At 41.3% G+C, this 26,463-nt stretch overlaps 1 protein-coding gene across 1 annotated transcript in view; it reads right to left on the bottom strand.

The window, feature by feature from the left end:
* Positions 1-23,569, bottom strand: part of LOC116672618 (gamma-aminobutyric acid receptor subunit rho-3) — a 30,662-nt gene extending 7,093 nt beyond the window's left edge. The window contains 6 exon segments of the mRNA XM_032504545.1: positions 2,070-2,207; positions 3,101-3,183; positions 5,383-5,606; positions 6,369-6,436; positions 16,591-16,703; positions 22,929-23,569. Of these exon segments, the coding sequence (XP_032360436.1) occupies positions 2,070-2,207; positions 3,101-3,183; positions 5,383-5,606; positions 6,369-6,436; positions 16,591-16,703; positions 22,929-23,065 (763 nt within the window). The 5' untranslated portion in view covers positions 23,066-23,569.
* Between the last annotated feature and the right edge of the window lie 2,894 nt (positions 23,570-26,463).

Genomic DNA, 26,463 nt, shown 5'->3' with positions numbered 1-26,463 from the left:
TTTAATAGTTTAAGCTATAGAGTGAGACATCTCACTTGTTTTAGCTCCAGAGTGAGACATTTCACTAGTTTTAGCTCCAGAGTGAGACATCTCACTTGTTTTAACTACAGAGTGAGACATCTCACAAGTTTTAGCTCTTTAGCTCCAGAGTGAGACATCTCATGTGAGACATGCTAGTAGTTCTTTTGTAGATTATGGTCAACTAGTGTGTTGTAGCAGTGTTTTGCCATTGAGAATTGAGCTAGCATGCTAGCACTAGCATGTGCTACGGTTAGCCACCTCGTCTCTAGTGACGTAGAGAGCCGTGCAGATGTTGACCAGCTCACCCGGAGACTGAAGATGGAGGACATTCAGAAACCAAATCTCATCAAAACAGCATGGATGTTTTGTTTTTTTCCAAGTTTGTATGTGTGTGGAAGCAGCAGAGACACAAAATAACACACCAAATCCCAGAAAAAAGTGATTTTTTCATAACATGGGCACTTTAAATAACTAAAATTTAATACTGTATATACTATATCAAATTAACTACATGAATAGCTAGATTAGATTCTTCTAAGAAGACCTAGTGACGTCTGAAGTCAAACAAGTTAAATTAAATGTAGAGTACGCCCTAGGTCATTTTGCATTGCATATCATTTTTTATGTCAATCAGCTGTAATCTTTCCACATTATATAGATTGTTTAACCGATTCTCGATGCATGGTAACATCCCTAATGAGCATCAATGTGCAGCTATCACAGCCTGCGCTCTCTACTTTCCACCAGATGTTGGAGGCTTTCCACCAGATGTTGGCAACTGGCTGCAGAGATTCTGCTTGCATTTCTTTATGCGCATAAACTGTTGACACAAAGCTGGAAGAGCACTGTTGTCCTAAACAGCAGATCCCAGTGTTTTCCAAACTTTAAAAGTCCTAATATGCACTTGTTTGCATCTGTCTCTGGGTTTGACCGTTTCAACCAGGGAGGGATTTATTCTTCCTTGTTAGATCTGAATACTTTCAAAGGATTGATAGGTAAAACTATCCAATAATCTACCGATAAAATGAGGACCTCTGTGTGTGTGTGTGTGTGTGTGTGTGTGTGTGTGTGTGTCCTCAAGTATCTCAAGAACCGTTCATCCCATCAACTTCACACCTGGCGGGTGTATTGCTGGGTACCCAACGAGGCAGTATTGCACTTTTGGTGCGGTTACGATACGCGAAACGTTCAATATTATAATAATAATTATTATTTTTTCAATAAACTGTGAAACTGAACTGACCTGCATGTGCTAGAGACATCACATGCAGCCCACTGTTGTGCCAAACTCTGTACATCAGTGGGACGGGGGTTTCGACATTTGATAGAAAGGTAAGGCAGGAGACCAAGCCATCATATGTATATCTTATGATTATAATTACTGATGCATGTTTAACACTTTAATGTTTCAGCTGGTTAAAGTGGAGCTCATTGTAACGTCTTGATATACCGCTGGGGACCTTAACCTATAATAAAACATACTTTATTGTTTAATATATGTTGTTTTAATAATCTGAATCTGTAACGTGGCTAGTAACTAATGTTGTCTAGCAAATGTAGTGCAGTAAAAAGTTGAATAAGTGTCTTTAAGATGTACAGCAGTGGAGTAGTGAAGTACTGCAGAAAACAACATTTAAATTACCTCAAACAAGGACTTCTAAATTAAACTTATACACTGGCCCTCAGATTCGTCTTGTGGACCCCTACCGGGGTCCAGACCCACGGGTTGGTAACCACTGGTCAAAAATATGATTGTATTCAGTTGCATTAATATCTACCTAAATCCTACTTGAGTAAAAGTACTTATGAGTCCAAACCAAGTACCCAAAGACTTGTAGACAGTGGTGTCCACATACTTTTGGTCATTACATTTGGTCATGAAGAAAAACAAAAACAAATATGTTCTTTTTTTCACTAGTGAACCACTTTCTGCATCCTTTTGAAAACAGAAACGTCTCATCCTTTCTCTGTGTATTTAAGCTATTGAAACAAACACACACACACACCACACGCACACACGCACACACGACACACACACACACACACACCGGTGCTGCTGTAGAAAGCCAGGCCACTGGAGGCGTGGAAATGCTCAATGAAGAACTGAGACAAGACGATCTCATCCGTCCTCAGAGAGTCGTTCCCATTCTTCCAGTAAAGCATCAGGTCGTTCTCATTATAGGCATCTGGGGGTGGGGAGAGGGGAGGGAGGGAGAGAGGGAGTGAGAGGGAGGAGAGAGGGGAGGGAGAGAGGGAGAGAGGAGGGCAGAGAGAGAGGGAGGGAGAGGGGAGAGGGAGGAGGAGGAGGAGAGGAGAGAAGGGAGGAGAAAGGAGAGAGAGGAGAGAGAGGAGAGGAGAGAGAAAGAAAGAAAGAGAGAGAGAGAAAATCTTGACTTAAGTGAAAGTACACCGTTTCAGTATAACTTGTGTTACTGAATTTGAATTACTGATGCACTTTACTTACTACTACTTAAACTTTATTTACTTTATATATTTATTTCCCTCCAGGAATCAATAAAGTTGGATCTTAATGAATAATATTAAACCATCATTTTTTAATTGATTATATGTTCTATTAATAATCCAAATCTGCATCAAATATACGTGCAGTGGAGTAAAAAGTAGAATGTTTTCCTATCAGATGTAGAAGAGTAGAAGTATAAAAAACACAAAAAATGAAATACTCAAATAAAGTTTAAGTCCCTCAAAATTATTCTTAAGTACAGTTCAGTACAGTGGTGTAAGAAGACGTGTGTGTGTGTGGTCTAGGTATAGCTACATTTGTGGGGACCAAAAATTGTGAAAACCGTATACTTATGGGGACCTGACTGCTTTGTGGGGACCAAAATGCTGGTCCCCATACCGTTAAAGGGCTTTTTGAGGACTTAAGACTTGGTTTTAGGAGTAGGGTTAGAGTTAGGGTAAGGGGCTAGGGAATGCATTATGTCAATGACTGGTCCTCACAAAGATAGCCAGACACGACTGTGTGTGCGTGTGCGTGTGTTCGTGTGTGCGTGTGTGTGTGTGTGTGTGTGTGTGTGTGTGTATGTGTGTGTATGTGTGTGTGTGTGTGTCTCACAGCTCTCCAGCTCCAGTGAGCAGTTCTGTGTGTCCAGAGGAAAGCTGCTGAAGTCCATGGAGCAGAGAGCCGTCACCGTGACTCTGAAACACAAAAACACAAGTACAAAATTACACTGTCAATACAGTCAGTCACCATGTCAACAGGTCACCATGTCAACAGGTCACCAGGTCACCATGTCAACAGGTCACCATGTTGGTTAGAAAACTTTCCTGCAATTATAAAAGGAAACTTGAGCTTCTTCTCTCCTTTAGGACCAAAGAGTAGAGAAGGAATTGAGTGTGTTACGCAAAAAAGACGAGAATCAACAAAGAGTTCTGCAGCAAATCCAATGCAACGTTTTTGACTTCAAAACATTTATCCAAGTTAATTTAATTTATTTTTTTTTAATGGGTCCACTGGCTAGTAGTCTTAACAGCTATGTCAGGGCCTCACCTGATTCTATGGCTATAGTCCTTACCTAGCTACTGTCAAGGGCCTATACTCTGCTTCTGACTGCTATAGTCCGTACCTAGGTACTGTCAGGGCCCTCATACTCTGCTTCTGACTGGCTAGTAGTCCTTACCTAGGGTACTGTCAGGACCCTCATACTCTGCTTCTGACTGGCTAGTAGTCCTTACCTAGGTACTGTCAGGGCCCTCATACTCTGCTTCTGACTGGCTAGTAGTCCTTACCTAGTTACTGTCAGGCCTCATACTCTGCTTTTTGAACTGGCTAGTAGTCCTTACCTAGTACTGTCAGGGCCTCATACTCTGCTCCTGACTGGCTAGTAGTCCTTACCTAGGTACTGTCAGGGCCCTCATACTCTGCTTCTGACTGGCTAGTAGTCCTTACCTAGGTACTGTCAGGGTCCTCATACTCTGCTTCGACTGGCTAGTAGTCCTTACCTAGGTACTGTCAGGGTCCTCATACTCTGCTTCTGACTGGCTAGTAGTCCTTACCTAAGTACTGTCAGGGCCTCATACTCTGCTTCTGACTGGCTAGTAGTCCTTACCTAGGTACTGTCAGGGCTCATACTCTGCTTCTGATGGCTAGTAGTCCTTACTAGGTACGTAGGGCTCATATCTTCTTTGATGGTAGTAGTCCTACCTAGATGTCAGGCCCTAATAATTGCTTCTGACTGGTAGTCCTTACAGCTTGCACATGTGGGACTCCAACAAAGATGCAACAGAATAATGCCTCAGCTGTAGCTAAAACTGAGAGCTCAACACACAGGGTGAAAAGAGGAGCTGCAGCAAGGAGCAGTACAACAAAAAAGTGGTGCTTTTTGAAAATTGAACCATGTCGACCTATTCTGATATAACCTCGTTAGAAAAATGTTGATACGTACTTTTTCTCAGATTATTATTAAAACCTTTTGCATAATAAAACCATATTATACTGATCACTCTGAACAAGATGACCATGGAGCCGTGGTCTGTCCTTGTGAAAGGTACAGGACGTTTCTGGGGGCGGAGCAGGCGGAGGAGATTCCCAGACCCAAAGAGATAAACTAACAACATCCACTTTGTGAGGACTTTGTATCAACATCCACTTTGTATAAATAAGCGGCTGTAGAGAGCTTCCACTTAGGTACTTTCTGTACTATTCTGTAGTGTGTAATCTGTCTCCTTGCAAGAAAAAATGTTTAAAATAAAAACAACTTTGATATCACGTCAGTGGTGCCTGTCTATTCTTGATAATGAACTTATTCTAACACCTCTAAATACAATCATGAACCCAAAAAATGAGCATAATATGAGCACTTTAAAGAGAACAGGCTCATGTTGGGTTGTGTGCTGACAGCTGAAATGTGAAATGTTGGATGGGCCGGTTTAAATGTCAATGTCAATTTTATTTCTATAGCACATATAAAAACAACAACAGTTGACCAAAGTGCTGATTAAGGTCGATGTCAAATACATAAATAACAAGTGTAAAAATTACTACAACCAAAGGGAATCACAGGGAGACAAACAACAACACTCTAAAACATCAGAATCCAGGTTAACGAGGGTTAAAAGCTACAGCGAAAAGGTGCGTCTTAATCAGCCATTTTAACATAATAAAGCATCAGGTGTGCAGATAAAACACCTGCGTGTACCGGGGAGCCTCTAGCCCCCCCAGTAGAGGGGTGACCCATGCGGGCTGAGTCCTTTGCCCCGTCCCCGTCTATCCACGGTCACTATCAAACACAGGGAACAACCCCCCCAAAAAAAATCTTTAAAAAACTCCATTTAAATCTGCACGTCAGAACCTCCACCTCTCAACGTCTGGTGTCTCCCCCCCTCGGGTCGCCCTACCTGACGCTGTACAGGATCTTTCCGTCGGGGTAAACACGCAACATGATGTTCTCCATGGTGGTGTCGTGGATGAAGGAGCGCTTGGAGTGGACGAAGAAGACGTCGGGAACCCAGATCTTCTTCACGAGCCTCGAGTCAAACGTCCTGCTCAGGTTGTTTCGGGACGGAAACGCCAGCCGCTCGTCTTTCCAGTAGTGACGCAGGTACAGAGTCATGGTGAAGTCCTGCGAGACCACAGAGATCATTCAGAACAATTCATTAACAGTTACAGAACAGCTTCAGTCATAATCATTAAAAGGTCCCATAGCTTGAAAATGTCACTACATGAGTTTTGTTTTTACATTAATATGAGTTCTCCTAGTCTGCCTATGGTGACAGAAATGGTGACCGGTGTAAACCGAGCCCTGGGTATCCTGCTCTGCCTTTGAGAAAATGAAAGCTCAGATGGGCCCATCTGGAATCTTGCCCCTTATGATGTCATAAGGAGCAAGGTTACCTCCCCTTTCTCTGCTTTGCCCGCCCAGAGAATTTGGCCCACCCATGAGAGAGAGACATCATGCCTTTAAAACAATTTTTTAATGGATTTGATGATCGGTCACTTCCATCCATTTAGGTCCTTGAATTGAATGTGATTTTAAAAAAGAAAAGTGGATTTAAAGATGTAAAATAAAAAAAAGAACATGACCTCAGGCTTAGTTAAATTGTGGTGATTTACGTAAAAGCATAGAATCCCATTTAGTATCTTACATGAATATAATGTGTGTGTTTTTACTCATAGCCAAACCCTTAATTTTCCAGATTTGGGTCTGGATTTCCACGCTAAACATATGGTAGAATTGTCCCAAAAACTCAATGTTCAACCGGTTTGTTGCATTTTGTGCCATTAAAATGCTGCACATTGACTAGCTTCTCTGCCAGTGGATAGAACATGTGTGAAGCCAGTCATCACAGCTGGAAATGAAGTTTAAGATGTTTGAGATCCTCACCATGTTGACCTCTGAGATGCTGTCGATGCTCTCTACCTGCACATCGATGCCCACAGGGATGGCTGCAGCTGAAACAACAAAAAAACATTCATGTTAAACTCAATAACTCAAACTCGTAAATCAGGGTTTCTGCAAGAAGTGACACTGTACTTTAGATCAGAACATCTTCCAGGAAAACATATTCTCTCATTCTCCTTTCACCTGAGGCGCATCGCAGAAACCTGCAAAAGCTCAAAATCTTGACATCTTTGCAGTATGGATTTAGGGTCATGGAACTACAAATAACTGCACTCAGACAATGTCAACTGTCCTACTTTTCACAATATTTATTAAATAACTGTAGGTGATGAAGATAGACAAATGTATGTGTCACCATTCAGTAGTTTGGAAGCCCTGAGAGGCCAAAAATATCTGCTGCTCCATTCTCTAAGTCTAATCTAAAAATCTAGTTTTTCACTTAACAGGTGAAAACAAGTTTGGGCAGGTAATGAGAATTACTTTTGTCATGATCAAGTTGTTTTTTGTTGTCATACTTGTTTCAGCCACAAGAGGAAAAAGCGACACAACATCCTCCTGTTCTAAATAGGACGAAAAACATTCGTCCAGGTGAGTTTTAATGTCTCAAAAGTAACAATTCTGATTTATCAACGATGCACGGATTGGTTTTGAGAGTGCAGTAGAAAGTGGACTACAGGCTTTAGAGTGCATGGAGAAATTATAACTCACCTGGAAGAAAACATGAACGCTTTAAGTCCTATTTATAACAGCTGCAAAGAAAAGAAAATTAGTCACCCTTTTTTAGACAGCTTACAAAAATGGCAACTTACATTTTTTTCCCGCTGTTACTAAAAGAGATTGTTGTCAGTGTGGGCAGTGTGTGGAAGATGTACTCTGTTCCTTTACTTACTGGTGATAACTGTAAGAATATTCCTTTTAAAAGTAATCAAAATGTTTACTTATGTAAACGTATGTGAGTTTAATTGGTAGATAAAGGAGGGGGGGGGGGTAATATTTAGAGAAAGAATTCAGATTTTCCATTAAAGTTGTAAATATAGGAAAAAAAAGCTTGAATACACTAAGAAATAGCTGTACTTTTACAGTTCAGCACAGCAACTTCATGACTTCATAATGTCAGATAGTACTATCTGACATTATGAACTCATAAATTTGCCAGAAAAAACAAAGATTTTTTTTCGTTAGGGATCCACATCCCTCCTCTTTGTGAGGTAAGATCAACAAAACATGGTATTTTGCAATTTCTCGGATTTCTGTGCAAACGTCTGAATTTGCAAAGTGACTACAGCTGTCAGATGAATGTATGGGAGTCAAATTATAAAGTGGCTTGAAAAGAAATACTTGAGTAAATGTTTCTCAGCCACACACAGCCTCCTCGTTGCCTTGGTATCTCCTCCGTCTGTAAGGTCGGTTGGCGTCCTGCGTAGTGTCTGTGGTCCTGTCCGTCTCTCAGGGTGGGGACAAATAAAGCACCACTGTCTGCCCCACAGCCCGCGGCGTTTCACCCCACTATACTTACATTTTCTGCCTCAGATAAACCTATTTGTGTGTGTGTGTGTGTCCGAAGAATCAAAACCATCCCCTGCTCAGATCCCGCCCAGTCCCTAAATACACGTGAGACCTTTATGTTACTTGTCTCTTGTTACTACTCGTATTTCAATATGGAGATCAGCTTTTAAACTAAAGACATCCGTAAACTTCCCAACTAACTTCCCATCAGGCCACCGCAGTCTGTTATATTTAAGAATTGTGGGGCCAAATGAAATGCTTGAAACTGTTTTTTTTTTTACTAGCTCTGCAAAAAGGTCTCTGTATTTCTGGCCTTCAAAACCCCGTGCGAACTCGTCTGGCCCCAGTTTCAGGCAGGCCCCCAGGAAGGGCACCGGGGTTGAACATAGAGAAAATCAACATTGAGGCCAAGCGGTGATAATGCCCCTCCACAGCCGTCACATAGTGCCCTATGGCCCATAGACTTACTTTGTAAAAGAGATTTCTGTAAATCAGTGGATACATTTTTCGTTTTATTTCAATTTGCAAAAAACAACTGATGAAATGGCTCATTGTGGTTTAAAAAAAACTTAAGTAATTCACTTTAAGACCATTGTTTGAAACCAATTTAAAACATTCCACCAATGACGCATAATAATAGGAATTCCTACTTAATTAATCCTGCAGGGGAAATGCCAATGTTTTCCCTCTGTTGTTATTACACACATTACACACACATGCTCAGTACCTGTACATGCATTACTAATGGAGCGATGTCAGAGTGGGGGTGCTGATGGAAAGGCCCCCCCGAGCAGTTTGGGGTTTGGTGAACTGGCATCTCTCCAGCAACCCTCCGGTTCCCAACCCAACTCCCTACTGACCGAGCAACTGCCTCCCCCAAAAAACTGTATCTATATTAATCTCCTACTGTACAGAAATGAAACATGACGTCTGCATTGAGGGCAGTAAAAATAAAATCCCAAGAGGGTTAGCTGTGACGTAAACACATGTTATTTGGAGTAAGTGTGCTGTAACATAGAAAACCACCGGTGTGGTTCTTTGTGTGCAGCCTAAAACCTAAACCTACAGATCCTCCCCGAGCAGAGCTTTGATGACAGAGTGTTAGCTGCCGGTGCTACGCATGGCCGGTTGAGTCAGCACGGACCGTGTAGGAGTCTGACGTTTACGTTCTCCAAAAGCGGCTCAGAGAATCACCTCTTAATCCCCGTCCACCTTTCACCTTACCCCTCATTCGATCGGAGTGTGAAATTAAAAACACTCCTGAGGCTGGACAGACAGAAACGTCCCGCGGCCTTTAAAGCTGCATTACGCTGCTTATGACTGCATGAATTGATCCATCTGCGGCCGTTGTGTTTTGGGATTAAACGACTCGTTCTAAAACACTGCGCTTGCAAAAAAAAAAAAAAAGAAAGCTCGACCTTGTCGCAGCACCAGACAACATTTCAATGTTTTTTTTAAGGTAAATCTGCAGCAGCAGCTCACTAACTGAGATGTTGTAGATTTACACACAGTCCAGAGCTGGATTAGGGGACCAGCAGGACAATCTGTGCTACACATAATGAACTTTTGCTGCTTTTTGGGGCCATAAGCAGAGAATTATATCCAGTACGTTAAGGCCAGATCATCCAGAGATCAACTCCTTACTTCAACACCTGCACAGACAGAAGGGTAAGCAGCAGGGCCTGACCATACCGAGAAAATCAAATATGACAATATTTAGGACTAAATACATCAATGTCAATATTGTAGGGTTGACAATCGGTGTTTTCACAAAAGAAAAATTAAATTAGATTTTGGATAAATAATCATCAATAATGTGGAATTGGAATGAAACAAGTGAATGTGGATGGGGAGGGAGGGCGTTATCCTACAAATGTCCAGCAACATAGAATAAAATAGAAAGCTTTTATTATCGTTATACACGGGCAGTACCTGTGCAATGAGATTGAAGCAACCGCTTTGCAGTCTTGACACAAAACATAAAAATATAAAGCATAATATAAAGTAAAGGTAGTGTAGACAAGAAAAGGGGGGGGGGGACCTGGTGCACAGTCCTGAGAGCATCTATATACATATATAGAGTAGATTGTATACACTTTATGCAAGAAGATAGTTTGGTGTATCAAATATTGCACAATAATGAGATTAAGTGATTGAGTGTTAAATATTGCACTGAAATGAGATGAAATGGTTAAGTATTAATAAGTAATTAGTGGACTGTTATGAGATGAAATGGTTAAGTATTAATAAGTAATTAGTGGACTGTTATGAGATGAAATGGTTAAGTATTAATAAGTAATTAGTGGACTGTTATGAGATGAAATGGTTAAGTATTAATAAGTAAATATTGCACTGTTATGAGATGAAATGGTTAAGTATTAATAAGTAAATGGTGCACTGTAATGAGATGAAATGGTTAAGTATTAATAAGTAATTAGTGCACTGTAATGAGATGAAATGGTTAAGTACTAAATGATAACTAAATAATAAATATTGCACTGTAATGAGCGATCAGCGGGCTCAGCCCCTGCAGTGCAGAACCTGTTTAGGCCACAAAGCTAATTGGTGAGGTTCAGGAAGGGATCAGGGTTCGGGATGAAATAAGTTAGTTCGTTATGTCGCTTACGTGGGTTACGTAAGTTAAGCCCAGGAAGATGAGGGTGACGCGTACTGCAGCTGCTACCTTCGACGGTTTTGAATCTGGAGAGAAATGTGTTGATGTTAGGAGGTGAAACTGTTTGAATACTGAAAGTCAGTGTTGATGTTGCCTCAAAAAACCTTGAAAGTTCAACCTAACATTTCCACGAGTTTCTCTATAAACTGTTTTAGACATAGTTTGACTGGGTGTGACATGGGAAAAGGAAAGCAGCTAGAGAGAGAGAGAGAGAGAAGAGAGAGGAGAGAGAGAGAGAGAGAGAGAGACCTTCTGTTTCAAGTTTTTCCCACCAAAGAGCACTCGTTGTCGGGGCTACGCTAAATGTTGAGTCTGCACGGCGCGGTGGTTTTTACGAGTCACGTCGGGACAAAGCCGGGCTGCAGCAGGAGCTTTATGGTCCTGGCTGTCAGAAGAACTTCATTAAATAAAGTGTTCATTGAGCTGCCCGCCTGCTACCAGTCAAGTGGAATTAACACACTTTACATCAACAGATAACACACACACACTTTACATCAACAGAAAACACACACACACACTTTACATCAACAGAAACACACACACACACACTTTACATCAACAGAAACACCACACACACACACTTTACATCAACAGAAAACACACACACACACACACTTTACATCAACAGAAAACACACACACACACACTTTACATCAACAGATAACACACACACACACACTTTACATCAACAGAAAACACACACACACTTTACATCACACGAAAACACACACACACTTTACATCAACAGAAAACACACACACACACTTACATCACAGAAACACACACACACTTTACATCAACAGAAACACACACCACACACACACACTTTACACACACACACACACACTACACAACAGAAAACACACACACACCACACTTTACATCAACAGAAAACACACACACACACACACACACACACACGTTGTCTTCTTGTTGGCCTTGAGGGTGAAACCAGAATGTAAACCACGTCCAGACGGAGATGACTGACCAAACCAGCGTGTGTGTGCGCGCGTGTGTGCGTGTGTGTGTGTGTGTGTGTGTGTGTGTGTATGTGTGTGTGTGTATGTGGAGGTCAATTAAATAAAACAACAGATTAAACCTGTGACCTCTGAGATACTAACAGAAAACCCTCTCAACAACAATATGTAGCAAGCTGTGGTGGAAGAAGTATTCAGACAAAATTACTAATACCACAGTGTAAAAATACTCCGTTACAAGTAAAAGTCCTGCATTAAAAATGTAACTAAAGTAAACGTATGTAAGTATCATCAGGAAAATGTACTTAAAAGTATTTAAAGTAAAAGTACTCAGAAAACTCCTTGCATTTTAGAAAATGTAAAGGATCAAAACTGTTTGTTTTTTTAAACTATTTTCATCTGGACTTTTTGGCTGTTATATTGTTCGGTAGTTCAATTTATGATAAAGCATCGTATTTTAGAAATTACATCTGTTTCATGTGCAAAAAAAAAGGAATTCGTTAAGTAAATGGTAACTAAAGCTGTCAGATGAATGTAGAGGAGTAAAAAGTACAACATTTCTCTCTGAAATGTAGCAGCGTAGAAGTAGAAAGTGGCATGAAAAGATTTAAGTAAGTGCAAGTACCTAAAATGTATACTTAAGTACACTACTCGAGTAAATGTACTTAGTTACTTTCCAACAGACTAGACATGCTTTGAGCTGCAAATCACGAACTGGGAACAAAAGTTCCCAGTTGTCAAGGTGATTTAGTCACGGTGCCTCGTTCTTCCAGTTTCATTCCCCTCACTGTTAAACTTAACGTTGACTCCAAAGCACACACCGATGCAGATGTGCGAGACGTTTAAGAGTTTAAGACAACAGTAAAATCCTTGCTGATGCTGGTGGTCGAGTCAGGAATGAGCTCTTTAGTCTGCAGGCCGCAGCGGTGGACACATCCTAAAATTAGCGGAGTGGATTTTTTTTTTTTGGGAAAAGGCAGAAAGACTACCAACCGGCGTCATAGCTGGTGGACAAATGTCCCTAAAAAAATACCGTGGCCAAACTCTGTCAGGTCATGATTGATTTTGTGGAGGCAGAGCAGCAAAACAGGGATTCGTGCTGTGTGGCTATTTACGGGCTGTTTGTGTGCACAAATCAGGTTGTTCAGGGTTAGCGGTTAAACAAGCTTAATCTGCTAATGAGGCGGATGGAGCGGGGGAGCGGAGGACAGATGTTGATGATGTGGTGACCCGGAGGGAAAGACAAGGATGTTGTTCCCGGGTGTTTGCCCAAATGAGGTTTGGGGGCCCCCGGGAAAAGACAGAGATCATGTGCCAAAGCGGCTGAAAACTCGAAAGACAAGTATTTGGCCCAAATTTTTTTAGAAAAAAGTTGGATTTTCGTTTTTTTTAAAGTGTTCGTTTAAGGTGGAGAACCCCTCAAAGCAAAGCCAAAAGGGGCGCCAATTCCCCCTGGGGTTTTACAGGCGGTTTTTCAAACTGCAGAGTAAAAATCACCCACTACTCTGGTCGCAGGGTTTACAGAGAGAAGTCGATTGGATTGCCTGTACAAAAAGCCAGAGAAGGCGGGAAAGAAAAAATTTGGGGATTCTTTTCTTCTAGTCTGATTAAATTTGGTTTTTTCTCGGGGCGGGAGAAAACCACCTTTTATCTAAAACACATGGCAAAAACGAAAAGGGGGAACCCGGTGGAACAAAAAAACTCACTTTAAATTATTTAAAAAACAGGGGCCCAAAGACTTTGGGGGGGTGATGGGTAGCACCGGATTTCCCGTAAAAAGAAAGGGGGTCATCAGGGGAACGGTTTTTTTTTGATTTTTTTTTTTAAAAGCAGTTTGGGACAGGGAAAAGAATGAAGGAAGCGACTGCCATCACCAGAAAAATGACAGCAATGTCCATTGTTCAAAAAACGTAACGATGTTTATATTCTGGTGACATGCACCTCTTGTGGTGGTGAAGATAATGAGTTTAAAAACCTCTCAGGTCAGGATCAGAAACTGGGCCGCACAAAGAGAAGATGGCAGTTTGAATCCTGTTTATACTAGTGTCACCTTCCTCCACCGCGCCGCAAAGGAAGGTCTGGCTAGTCCAGGATGGGAGAACGTGCTCCGGTTTATCTTAGCAGCGCTGAGCGTTGGACGCTCTGCAAAATAACCTCGGGAAGGACCTTGTTTTGGTGGGACGTGTACGTTAAAAGGTAGTTTTAGTCGTGAAACAAAAACTCAGTTTGGAAAAGTAGTCAGCTAGCGGTCTGGATTTCCCCTGCAGAGACTGAGGACCGGGTAACCATAGTCCTCGATTGGACAGATAGTCTAGCTAGGGGTCTGGATTAACCCTGCAGAGATCTGAGGACCAGGTAACCATAGTCCTCAGATTGGACAGGTAGTCTGCTAGCGGTCTGGATTTCCCTGCAGAGACCTGAGGCCCAGGTAACCAAGCCTCAGATTGGACAGATAGTCTAGCTAGCTACGGATTTACCCTGCAGAGATCGAGGACAGGTAACCAGAGTCCTCAATTGGACAGATAGTCAAGTAGCGTCTGGATTTACCCTGCAGGACCTGAGGACCAGTAACCAGTCCTCAGATTGGACAGATGTCTAGCTAGCTGTCGGATTTACCCTGCAGAGACCTGAGGACCAGGTAACCATAGTCCTCAGATTGGACAGATAGTCTAGTAGCGGTCTGGATTTACCCTGCAGAGATTGAGGACCGGAACATAGCCCTCGTTTGGGACGGGTTTATTAGCTAGGGTTGGATTTCCCCTGAGAGACCTGGGGACCAGGAAAACCTAGCCCTCAGATTGGACGATGTTAGCTACTATTGGATTACCCTGGAGATCTGGGACAGGTAACCAGAGTCCTCAATTTGGACAGATAGTAAAGCTAGCGTCGGATTCCCTGCAGAGATTGGGGACCGGGGAAACCATGCCCTCAGTTTGGGACAGTTCTAGTACTTTTGGGTTTCCCCTAAAAATTGAGGCCAGGTAACTAGTCCCAGATTGGCAGATGTTAGAGCTTTTGGATTTCCCCCTGCAGGATCGGGGGCCCAGGTAACCTAGCCCTCAGAGGGAAAAGATAGCTTACTGGGGGATTTCCCTCGATCTGGGACCAGGAACCGCCTCAGTTGGACAGATAGTTAGCTTTGGGTCGGTTTTACCCCTGCAGAGTTGGGACCAGGAACCAGTCCTTGCTTTACATGAACAATACATAAAATTTTCAAAAAGGCATACAAAACTCCTTTTTTAATATTCCCCTTGAAAGCTTAATTAATTTTGCTTGTTTTGCCCGTTGTCGTTTTGGTTCGCCCGTGATGTCCTGTATAAATGTCTTTGCCTTAGTAAATGTTTTTGGTGTTTTTGCCCAAAATTTTATTTTCCATATAAATTTTTGCCCTGACGTGAGTCCTGTTTTTTTTTTGCAAACGGGAAACCTGCGGAAACCATTTTTTAAAACGAGCCCGGCCCCGGGTTTTTACATTGGAAGTAATGTTTTTTTATAGCTTTTTTTTATAAAAAATATAAAATTAATGAATAATGATGAATGAATCCCCCGGAGGTAACCCTCATTTGGTCCTGGGGGTAAAATTGCCCCCGTTTTCCAATCATCTTTTTTTAATTTCCCCCCAAAAAAACCCTGTTTTTCCCCAACCCTTTTTCCCAAAGTACGATTCTACTTCTTAAATTTTTGGGGTTTCCTTTTTTAAATTTTTATAGCATTTGAGAAACAAATGGAAGTGTTTTAAAAATTGTATTGAGTAAAATTTGACATTTTCCGCTGGGATTACACAACCCCCATTTCCCTTTTAATTTTTGTCTTAACCAAACCTAATTTTGCTTTTCGAACTCAAACCCCTTTGTATAATTTCCTATAAAAGGGGGTTTTTTGACCTAAATTCCAAACAAACCCGTTAAAAAATAAAGTTTAAAAAGGTTTAGTTTTTTGGGAAACGTAAAAAAAAAAAAAAGTGACAAACATTGAAAAAAAGCGTCAAAAGTGTTTGGGGGGGAAAAAAAGGGACAAAAACGTAAGAAAAAGTTAAAACATCGATAAAAAGCTGTCAGCAAAAGTGTTGATTTTTATTTTAACGGGGGAAAACAACGCCAGGGTTAAAACGTCAACACAAAGAAAGCGGAAGGTAACGGACATCCGGTGGAAAAGAAGGACATCGAGTGGAATTTCACTGTAATCTAATCTGAATCTAAGGAACCTTCTATTAGTCATATTATTTGTTGTTTTAACGTAGGCAGTAGTGGAAGAAGGTCCATTTAATCGCATGTTATCATCATATTTATATATTTAAGTAAAAGTAGCAATAATAGCTCTGCAGAAATACCAAATGCTATTGTCGTGTGTTTGATACTGATGATCTTCGCTGCAGATGTCAGTTTGTTTCCCACCCCTCCATCTGCTCCAGACCTGAAATATAATCCAGATTAATGCACTCAACCCCCCGCCCCCCCCCCAGCCCCAACTCACACAAGCACACACAATCGCATTTGAGTGAGTTCCTTCCTACTGTATTTTGAATGTATTAACAGACACACAACACACACACCACACACACCACAAACCACACCACACACACACACACACACAGTAATCTGGGTCAATGTTGGGTGATTTTGGGATTGACACATCCGTTGTCTGGGTGACCCAGTGCCGATCATCACATCATCAAACCACCGCATCATCAGCGTGGGGCGAGATTTTCTCTGACGGACGCCGTGTGTGTGAGCGGATTAAATTATCAGGGATGAGATGAGGTGTGTCCGTGTGTGTGTGTGTGTGTGTGTGTGTGTGTGTGTGTGTGTGTGGGTGTGTGAGCTTGTAGTGTTGTCTTTATGAGGAACAATTTCAACTTTAACCTATTGCAGTGAGGACATTTCTACATAGTGAGGACATTTTGGCCTGTTTGAAGGGAGAGGGAATTTAAAAAAGGAAAGGAACACTAATAGTTAAAGTAATGTAAAATAAAAACATGAACAAAAGTGTGTCTGGAGAGTGTGTGTGTGTGTGTGTGTGTGTGTGTATGTGTGTTTGTGTGTCTAACCTCCAAAGCCTGGTCTCATTGCAAAGTCGTGCTCCTCGATTCTCAGCAGCTGTTCACTTTTTATCAGCAGTGTTTTGGTGCTGTCCTGTCTTTTCAGCTTGTAGTCAATACGTCTACACACACACACACACACACACACACACACCCCACACACACACACACACACACACACACACGTTGGTTAAATTGCAGTTTTTTAATTAGGAAAACACAGTTTGTGGTTTCCTGTCTCTCGCTGTCCTCCCTCACTCCCTCCCGACCACCGCTCTTATCGTGCCAAAACCCAAACCAAGGCGTGGCACGGCGCCATGAACAAACACACACACACACACACACACACACACACACACACACACACACACACACACACGTGTGGACATGTTCTCTTTTAGGCTTCAAAACAATCCTTAGTGCATCTGCAGGACTCATGCAACCAGCTGCTCAAAGCTCATCCGGGATGCAGATAATGCGTTTTTTACACTACATTTCCCACTAGGCCTTTCTTTCTCAACCATCAGGACTTTAACTGTGACAGAATATTTAATTGTGGTTTAAATACTTTCACTTAAGTACAGAATCTGAATACTTTCTTCTACATTGTGTATCTCGGGGAAAAATAATCTCCACCTAAGGTACATACCCTGCACCAGACCATAATATAGAGAAATTAGCAGAAGATGTTATTGAAATGTGAAAAGATTTATTACAATTAGTAATTTTTGGAAATGGAGTTTGTTTGGCAGCTTTTGTTGCGAGGGATTTAAACTTGTGATTGCCCAACAGACAAAAGAAAGTTAAAAAATAATAAATTTTTCTTTGTCAAACTTCTGATTCAAAATCCATGAGTACACCTTAAAGCTGAACCTTCTTTGAGGCTGCTTGAAATAACTAAGTGTGACGTTACATCATGTGTGTTTTCAGCAGCAAAACAAGCTGTGAAATGCAAACTAGACTATTTTTCGACATTGTGTGAGTCTTTTGACTGATGACGTCTTCAGACAACGTAAAGAAATCACACACAGTTAAATAAACCGTACAATACTATACACGTCGGACATTCAGCCAGGGAAAACCCAACCAGGCGACGTTCAGAATGTATAAGATGTAATTACAGCCTATGTATATGTATATGTGTGTGTTGTGTGTGTGTGTGTGTGTGTGTGTGTGTGTGGTGTGAGTGTTTAGCCCCTCTAAACACACACATGCAGTGCACAGGTGAGCACACAGCGGGAAAAGAGATCAGAGTGGTTTGAAATTTTCTCTGCTGAGGGATGAAAAGCCTCTTGAAAGTCACACACCTTCGACACACACACACACACACACACCACACACACACACACACACACACACACACACCACACACACACACACACACACACACACTTGGTCTCCTGTTATTGTTGGGTCAGACTGAGTGTTTGAGCCAAATCCTTTCTCAATAATCGCTTTAATTAACCGTGAAGCAATCCACATCCATCAAACAAACCAAATTTTGACGATAATCTCAAACCCTGAAGCTTACTCCAGGAACTAAACTCAACCCTCCCTTTGACACGTTTCCAGTGTATGAGGGAGTTTTATCTAGACCTTAGTGGTCCCCTAATACTGTATCTGAAGTCTCTTTTATATAGACCTTAATGGTCCCCTAATACTGTATCTGAAGTCTCTTTTATATAGACCTTAATGGTCCCCTAATACTGTATCTGAAGTCTCTTTTATATAGACCTTAGTGGTCCCCTAATACTGTATCTGAAGTCTCTTTTATATAGACCTTAGTGGTCCCCTAATACTGTATCTGAAGTCTCTTTTATATAGACCTTAGTGGTCCCCTAATACTGTATCTGAAGTCTCTTTTATATAGACCTTAGTGGTCCCCTAATACTGTATCTGAAGTCTCTTTTATATAGACCTTAGTGGTCCCCTAATACTGTATCTGAAGTCTCTTTTATATAGACCTTGTGGTCCCCTAATACTGTATCTGAAGTCTCTTTTATATAGACCTTAGTGGTCCCTAATACTGTATCTGAAGTCTCTTTTATATAGACCTTAGTGATCCCCTAATACTGTATCTGAAGTCTCTTTTATATAGACCTTAGTGTCCCCTAATACTGTATCTGAAGTCTCTTTATATAGACCTTAGTGGTCCCCTAATACTGTATCGAAGTGTCCTTTTTACTTCACAGTAAAAGTCCTAATACCCATGTAATACAGTAAATACAGTCTTCTAGACTAGCTACTTAGTTACTTTTCCTGACTCATTTGCTGTAATGTTGTTCCTGCATTACAGATCACCTGTCAGTCAAACAGCTGCGGGTTAGGGCGGTGACATTTTCCATTTCACCTTGGTTGTGTTGTGTTTTTTTCTCATTGTCATGCGTCACACACATCCACCGTCCGCCAGCTGTTGTGACAGACAAAGAGCAAAATGTGGCTTAAACTATTTTTCTGGAAATAAGCCGGTGTTCATTTAACATCTCAGTAAACAGGCTTTTATTGCACGGATGTGCAATATGTAATAAAATACAGTACAACCCTTAGTAAAAATGTATTTTTACTGTTCATTTTGTGTCATGTTTCCGGCTGGGTTCGTCCGTTTGTCAGCAGGATTATAGAAAAACTACTGGCCTGATATTTTTATGAACCTTTGTGGATGCATCATGGGCCGAGGAGAAACCCATTACATTTTGGATCCCAGTGGAAATGAGCCTTTGCATTTTATTGTGTTTTTATTTTATCCTTTGTGATTTTTAATGTTGGCTTATCTAATCACTGCTATGCAGTTTAAAGTGTTTTTTTTTTTTTTTTAAACCATTAAATAAATCATATCAAAACAGATCTAAATCACAGGGCCAAGAAATTCTTCTTCACTTTCGTTAACATTTTTGTTTGTCGTTTTGTTTTTTTGCGAGATCGGGTGTTTGTGCTGCATTCATGTGGTGTCGGAATAATCGGGAAAAAGGAGTTCCCGACTTCGTGGACGTCTTCGCTCTCAGAGTGCCGTTAAAACTCTATTTGGTTTTGTTAAAAAATAAATCACATCAAAAAGTTGACAACCGTGCGTCTTGATTTTAGTCTTTTTCTGCCGAAATGACAGGTTTCAAATAAACTTTTTCGCAGACTCATTTGAATATTTACCATGAATGAAATATATTTTTTTTAATTTATTTTACCCTCCTAATATCTTTTATATGTTGTATTGCAGTTACTGCTTTGAAATAAACTACGTGATGCTAAAGCAACACCTGAATAATTATAATTTTAACAATTTAAAGCTTCAGTGATGTTTTCACGAGTGGTTTAAATCCTTCGGTTTGTAACTTATTTTCCATATTTGTGTTCAAAATTAAAAGAATTGTGACGAGGAGGCTTACGCTATCAGTATGGGGGTTTACACATTTTAAAGGGTTTTGATGGAAATCCATTCAGTGATTTTACTCACTGATACAACTTGTTAGGAGCTCCAGGAAAGCGGTCCAGACCAACAAAACATGTTTAAGGAGTGCTTTATCTGACAAAAGCTGGAATATTCCAGACTTGCTGAAGTCAGTCTGCTGCTGTGAGCAACTAAAACGGCACAGTTGACTAAAAATGAGCACCTAGCATTACATTTAGTGAAGACGTGTTCTAGGTAGTTTGTGGTTTTGTGTGTAACAGGGAAGTGAAAGTTTTTTGAACTTTGTGAACTTCTGTGTGATGTGTTCATCAGAAATGAAGTCACAGCTTCCTGGGAAACCACAGGAAACAAAAGTACGAAATCTCCGCTCAGATGCATCGAATGTGATCCTTTTCCATCATAAGTCCAGCTTATTTTTAAAGGTCCCATGACATGGTGGTCTTTGGATGCTTTTATGTAGACCTTAGAGGTCCCATAATACTGTATCTGAAGTCTCTTTTATATAGGCAAGGCAAGGCAAGGCAGCTTTATTTGTATAGCCATTTCAGCAACAGGGTAATCAAGTGCTTTACACAAAATCATTAAAACAGATAAAACAGAAGTACAAACAGTTAAAAGTCATAAGCATTAAAAATCAAAAAGACACATGAATAGACAGTTAAAAACAAATAGAAACATTAGGACACATAAAACACAGAATAAAAGTTACAGTGCAGCATAAAAAGAAATGAGCATAATTTAAAGAAAGGCAGCATATAGACCTTAGTTGGTCCCCTAATACTGTATCTGAAGTCTCTTTTATATAGACCTTAGTGGTCCCCTAATACTGTATCTGCAGTCTCTTTTATATAGACCTTAGTGGTCCCCTAATACTGTATCTGAAGTCTCTTTTATATAGACCTTAGTGGTCCCCAATACTGTATCTGAAGTTCCTCTTTTATATGACCTTAGTGGTCCCCTATACTGTACTGAAGTCTTTTATATGACCTTATGGTCCCCTAAACTGGATCTGAATCTCTTTAATAGACCTTAGTGGTCCCCTAATACTGGATCTGAATCTCTTTATATGACCTTCGTGGTCCCCTAATACTGGATCTGAAGTCTCTTTTATATAGACCTTAGTGGTCCCCTATACTGTATCTGAAGTCTCTTTTATAGACTTAGTGGTCCCCAAATACTGTATCTGAAATCTCTTTATATAGACCTTAGTGGTCCCTAATACTGTATCTGAAGTCTCTTTATATAGACCTTAGTGGTCCTAATACGGTATCTGAAGTCTCTTTTATCTAGACCTAGTGGTCCCTAATACTGTATCTGAAGTCTTTTTCATATAGACCTTAGTGGTCCTAATACTGTATCTGAAGTCTCTTTTATATAGACCTTAGTGGTCCCTAATACTGTGTCTGAAGTCTCTTTTATATGGACCTTAGTGGTCCCCTAATACTGTATCTGAAGTCTCTTTTATATGGACCTTAGTGGTCCCCTAATACTGTATCTGAAGTCTTTTTTTAAATGGACCTTAGTGGTCCCCTAATACTGTATCTGAAGTCTCTTTCCCAAAATTCAGCCTTGGTGCAGAATTACAGCCACTAGAGCCAGTCTCCCAATGAGGTGTGGCCTTGACCAACTGCCACTTTGCTCGTTTAAAAGCCATGATGTCTCTCTTTCATGGGGGGAAAGCAGAGAAAGGGGAGGTAACCTTGCCCCTAATGACATCATAAGGAACCAGATTCCAGATCAGCCCATCTGAGCTTTCATTTTCTCAAAAGGCAGAGCAGGATACCCAGGGCTCGGTTTACACATTTCTAGCCCCTGGGGGGGCCATAGGCAGGCTGGGGGAACTCATATTATGTTGAAAAAACCTCATATATGAAATTTTGATGCCACGGGACCTTTAACAAAGAGTGCATTCTAATTAAATACTAATTTCATTCCCATCAGCCTCAGCTGTAGTTTGTTTCTAGTGCTAATAAGCAAATGTTCATTTATATACACACACACACACACACACACACACACACACACACACACCACACACACACACACACAGTTTGTTAATCTTGTATAATTATTAATCTAATATACTGTGTATGTTATTCTCTTATGATATTTATGTTAATCTCTCTATGGATGTACACTACTGTCAAAGGTTTGGAGTCAAAAACACATTTCCATTGCACTCCATTATAGACAGAATAGCAGCTGAGATCAGGTGCATTGTTTTTTTTTAACCAGGGCAGTTTTTCAATTTACATGATGTGTTTACATAATTGCAACGCCGATGTTTTCTCAGTTTTTTAAAAATGATATCAGATTGGTGAACAGAAATTGCCTTTGGAACATTGGATATTACTAGTAATTTATACTCTATGGGGAAATTACAATTTACAATTAGTACAATGATAATAAGCAATGTAGATGTTGGATTAACGCTCATCCACCCACTCAGATCAGCTTGTTCTTTCTATAATGGAGACGTATGGAAATTTGAAAGTGACCCCAAACCTTTGACCAGTAGTGTACATTGCGTCATATTCGTGATCCAAGCACCAACTGTAGGTGCCAGGAGAGGTTTTAAGAGGGGGGGAGGGGGGGCGAAAGGAACGGGAGCGGGAATCCTCCCTCCTCCACTCTGTCTACATGCCCTGCTCCAAATGAATGCAAGTGTTGCTCCGTAGCTGTAGGATGTGTACGTGGATGTGCAGATGTTTGCTCCTATTAACGTCATCAGGTGACATCATGTCAGTGTTGTGTTTGTAGCTTCCTGCTCTGACCCCCAGTGACCACAAAATGAAGGTTAAACAGTCGAAGAAAACACCTAAAGACGCTCCTAATCATCTGCATCCTGTACTGCCTCACACCAAGCGGTGACAAGTGTGTGTGTGTGGGTGTGTGTGTGTGTGTGTATATGTGTGTGAGATCTGGGTCCATCTGTGAGCCTCACCCTCCAAACTGGAACTTGCTCTTCTCCCCGAGAAAGACCTCCTTGTGCCGCCGGCGTCCGGAGCTGCGACCACCGGTCACCGCGGCGACGAGGCTGGCGGCGGCCAGGGCCAGGCAGGTCAGCACCTCCGCCTTCATGTTTCACAGGTTCCCCCGCCACAGCCGACACGACGCCAGCATCGCCGGCCAGCTCCAGCGTCCACACCGCCACCGCAGACTAGTGCCGCTGGTCTGGGTCTCACATCCCACAGCAGCTGGAAGAGTCCTCAACCAGAGAGATCCAGAACCAAGAAAAACACATGAGGGACCTCTTGGGCTTTTCTCTCAAATGCATGTAAATGTGCATATGTTCCTACATGCATGTGTCTCTGAAGCAGGTGTTTGTGCCGCTCCTCCGTCTGCAGCTTAACATCCCGGCTGCGATGATGTTGAGGAATCTTCTGCGGGGGTCTATCGCGCCTCCTCTCGCCCTCGCAGTCCGCCTCGGTCTGTCCGGTCTGCAGGTTTGTGTCGGATCTTTCTGTCTCTGATTAAAATCGATATAAATCTATTCCTCGTGGCGATGGGAGGAATGACACTAATTCCACTCTAATCCTCTTATCTACGGCCACAGCAATCTTTCACTAACATACAGTCTCTCTCTCTCTCTCGCTCACACACACACACACCACACACACACACACACACACACACCATTAGTAATCAGGATTTGTCAGCGGGACAATAAAAAAAAAAAATCCGGCACCTGGTGTGATTATATGGATTATAATATGTGGTGAGCGCTCACCTCCACATTGTGTGTATGTGTTTGTTTGTGTTGTGTGTGTGTGTGTGTGTGTGTGTGTGTAGAGTAGTTTGTGCGTGAAAATGAATCATGGGGTTTGAAAGCAGCTCAAACAACAAAAGGTCGTCAAGATCGGCTGAGTTTTAATCCGAGTGGAGCGAGTTGGATCTAATAGCGTCTTCAGATTACACCTCTGGAAGACTACACACACACACACACACACACACACACACACACACACACACACACACACACACCTAAATTCAAAATACACAAAAGCAATTTTGGAGATTTTTTGCCATAAAGGAGTGTGAAGAATAATAATTTTTACAGTCAAACTGTGTTGCACCATCAGAGTTGTTGAGTCCCAGTGATATTAACTTGATAATTAATAATTAAATGGGGTTTTAGACATTTTTACAATTTCATAATCATAAAAAAACCCAGAGCTTGTTGTTTTAAAATCACACACAAAAACACAGAAAACAAAACATTTTCCACTTCTTTTGACAGTGTAACTCAACACTAGAGAAGAACAGGGTCTGAATGCCTTCTCAAGTTTACACCTGTAATAACACACATTAGTGACCAAAGGAAAAAGTACCAACACATTTTACTCAAGTTAAAGTACCAATACTTATATTACTGCAATATTACGCAAGTACAAGTAAAAATACCTTTATAAAAAATGTATAAACATCTAAACAAATTTGTACACGTGTGATAACAACATAACACGTCACACATGACATTTCATACTACAATCCTCTCCAAAAATACGGAGCTCTCCTTTACCATTCACACTTCACCTGCTAGCTTCTACGCATCTAAAGTAGCGCATATGAGCTAATTAGATTAATTCATTTAGCCCGCGTCCTACATACGTTGGCCTACAGGTTGCTAGACCTAGTCAAAAATTAATAATGCAACTTTTATTTTGTAATACGGGGGCCCTGCTCCCTCGCTCTTTCAGTTAAGGAGTTGAAAATGTTGAACACTCCCGCTATAAAACACACAACCATATAGGTTGTTTATTCCTACCCTGTAATAGCGTTTTATGACTTAGCGCCCCTAAATCCGCCTACACACGAGCCACGGTAAAACCGTTCTGTCTGTCTTAGTTAAGTTTATAAAAAGATGGTGGTTTAGGTTAATGCTGCTTTCAAGACACAATTCTTAGCCCGTAGGTTACGACTGTGAGTCACGACTCACGACTTGGTAGCGTTCCAGGAAGACAAACCCCTCTAGCTAGTGTTAGCTAGCGTTAACGTTAGCTAGCGGCAGCTAATACTAGCGATTTCTAGTCTGCGACATATTTTGTGTGTGTATTGTTTTGATTCAAATGTGCGGAATTACTTTATGTTGCCTATTTATGGAAATGTATTTCTATTAAACACCACGTCTGTACAGCATCAACAGGGGCGACATTGTTGTTTATGTGTGTGTGTGGTGTGTCTGTGTGTGTGTGTGTGACGTCAAAACTGTAACTGGGAGTGCAAGAATCTGGTAGGGTCTGACTGTCGTTCCAGGGTACTTTCCCGGGTAGAAGGTTGTGAAATCCCGAGTTACGTGTTGCCTGGAACGCAGAATAAATCTGACGTAACTTCTCTTTCCTTTCATGCTCAACGTGATTTCCTTTCGTTTGTTCAAACTTGCCGTTTACCTTTACTTTTGAACTGGACACAAATCCCGTGTTTGACCAAAACTACCACCCTAACCTGACTTATACTTTACTTTTCTACTCCTTTACTTTCTGCTTAGCTCCTGTCACAGCTACTGCCGCCACTAGAGGGCGCCACCATTACAAACGTAAACATAAGTCCTGATTGCTGCTTGAACAAACCCCTTATTGCCCATTTTTTAAGGGGAGGACAGTCTCAGCAGGACACACCACATCATTTCTTAACCAATTCACATTTGTGAAATTACAACAAACTGTTTCATCCAACTTTGTTTGACTCTTTAAAAAAACTAATCTTTATCAGTTTAACACTGTGCAAACAGTGGAAACAATCATGTTTGTTCATTTGATTGTTAAGAGTGCAGCTCCACTATTAAAGTCTTATCAGAGACTGTCCTAATCATGCCATAAAAGATTAAAGGTTAAAGTCCCCCCCCCCCCCACTGTACTGTAAGTTTATTTAATGAACCTGATGCAGTTTTAATGTGAGCCCAGGAAGACTGAGATCAGACTGGTTTCCCTGGTATCCAGCTTCCAGGTGTGTGAGTAACTGTGGCTTCCCTGTAAAAGAGAACAATGCACTCGGCCGGAGTTCCCTGGTTAAATCACAGTTACTCATCGACATCTGGGATAGTTTTACTTTTCCTTTCCATCTGAACCAGACCAAAAAGATGAATAAATAATAAATTAAAGATGACTAAAAAGGAGACACGTCCAATCTCCCGATGCTAAAGGCTAAAAAAAAAAAAAAAGTGCACTGCCTCTCTTGATGCGGCTCTTTAATTTATATCCTACATGTGATTTGAGTAAAGAGAGGAAATGGAGCCTTTTTCATGTGTTCGGACACACAGGGTGATGAAGTGTCGACTGTTTAACGCACAACACATTGCACACGGTGCACATCAGGCACTAAAACAGCTCTGCTGAAAGCAAACCCCGCTGACATTTGATGGAAACACTGACTCCTGTAGAGGGTCGGTGTTTGTAAGTTTGCCAATCACAAACAAACTCCACCCATTCAGTGTGTGTGTGGAGCAACCTTACCCTCCCTGCAGTGAATTGTGTGTGGAG

This window comes from Etheostoma spectabile, chromosome 22 (assembly GCF_008692095.1).
Source record: "Etheostoma spectabile isolate EspeVRDwgs_2016 chromosome 22, UIUC_Espe_1.0, whole genome shotgun sequence".
NCBI lineage: Eukaryota > Metazoa > Chordata > Actinopteri > Perciformes > Percidae > Etheostoma > Etheostoma spectabile.
Note: the sequence above shows the minus strand (reverse complement) of the source record. Positions and strands in the feature narration are given on the sequence as shown.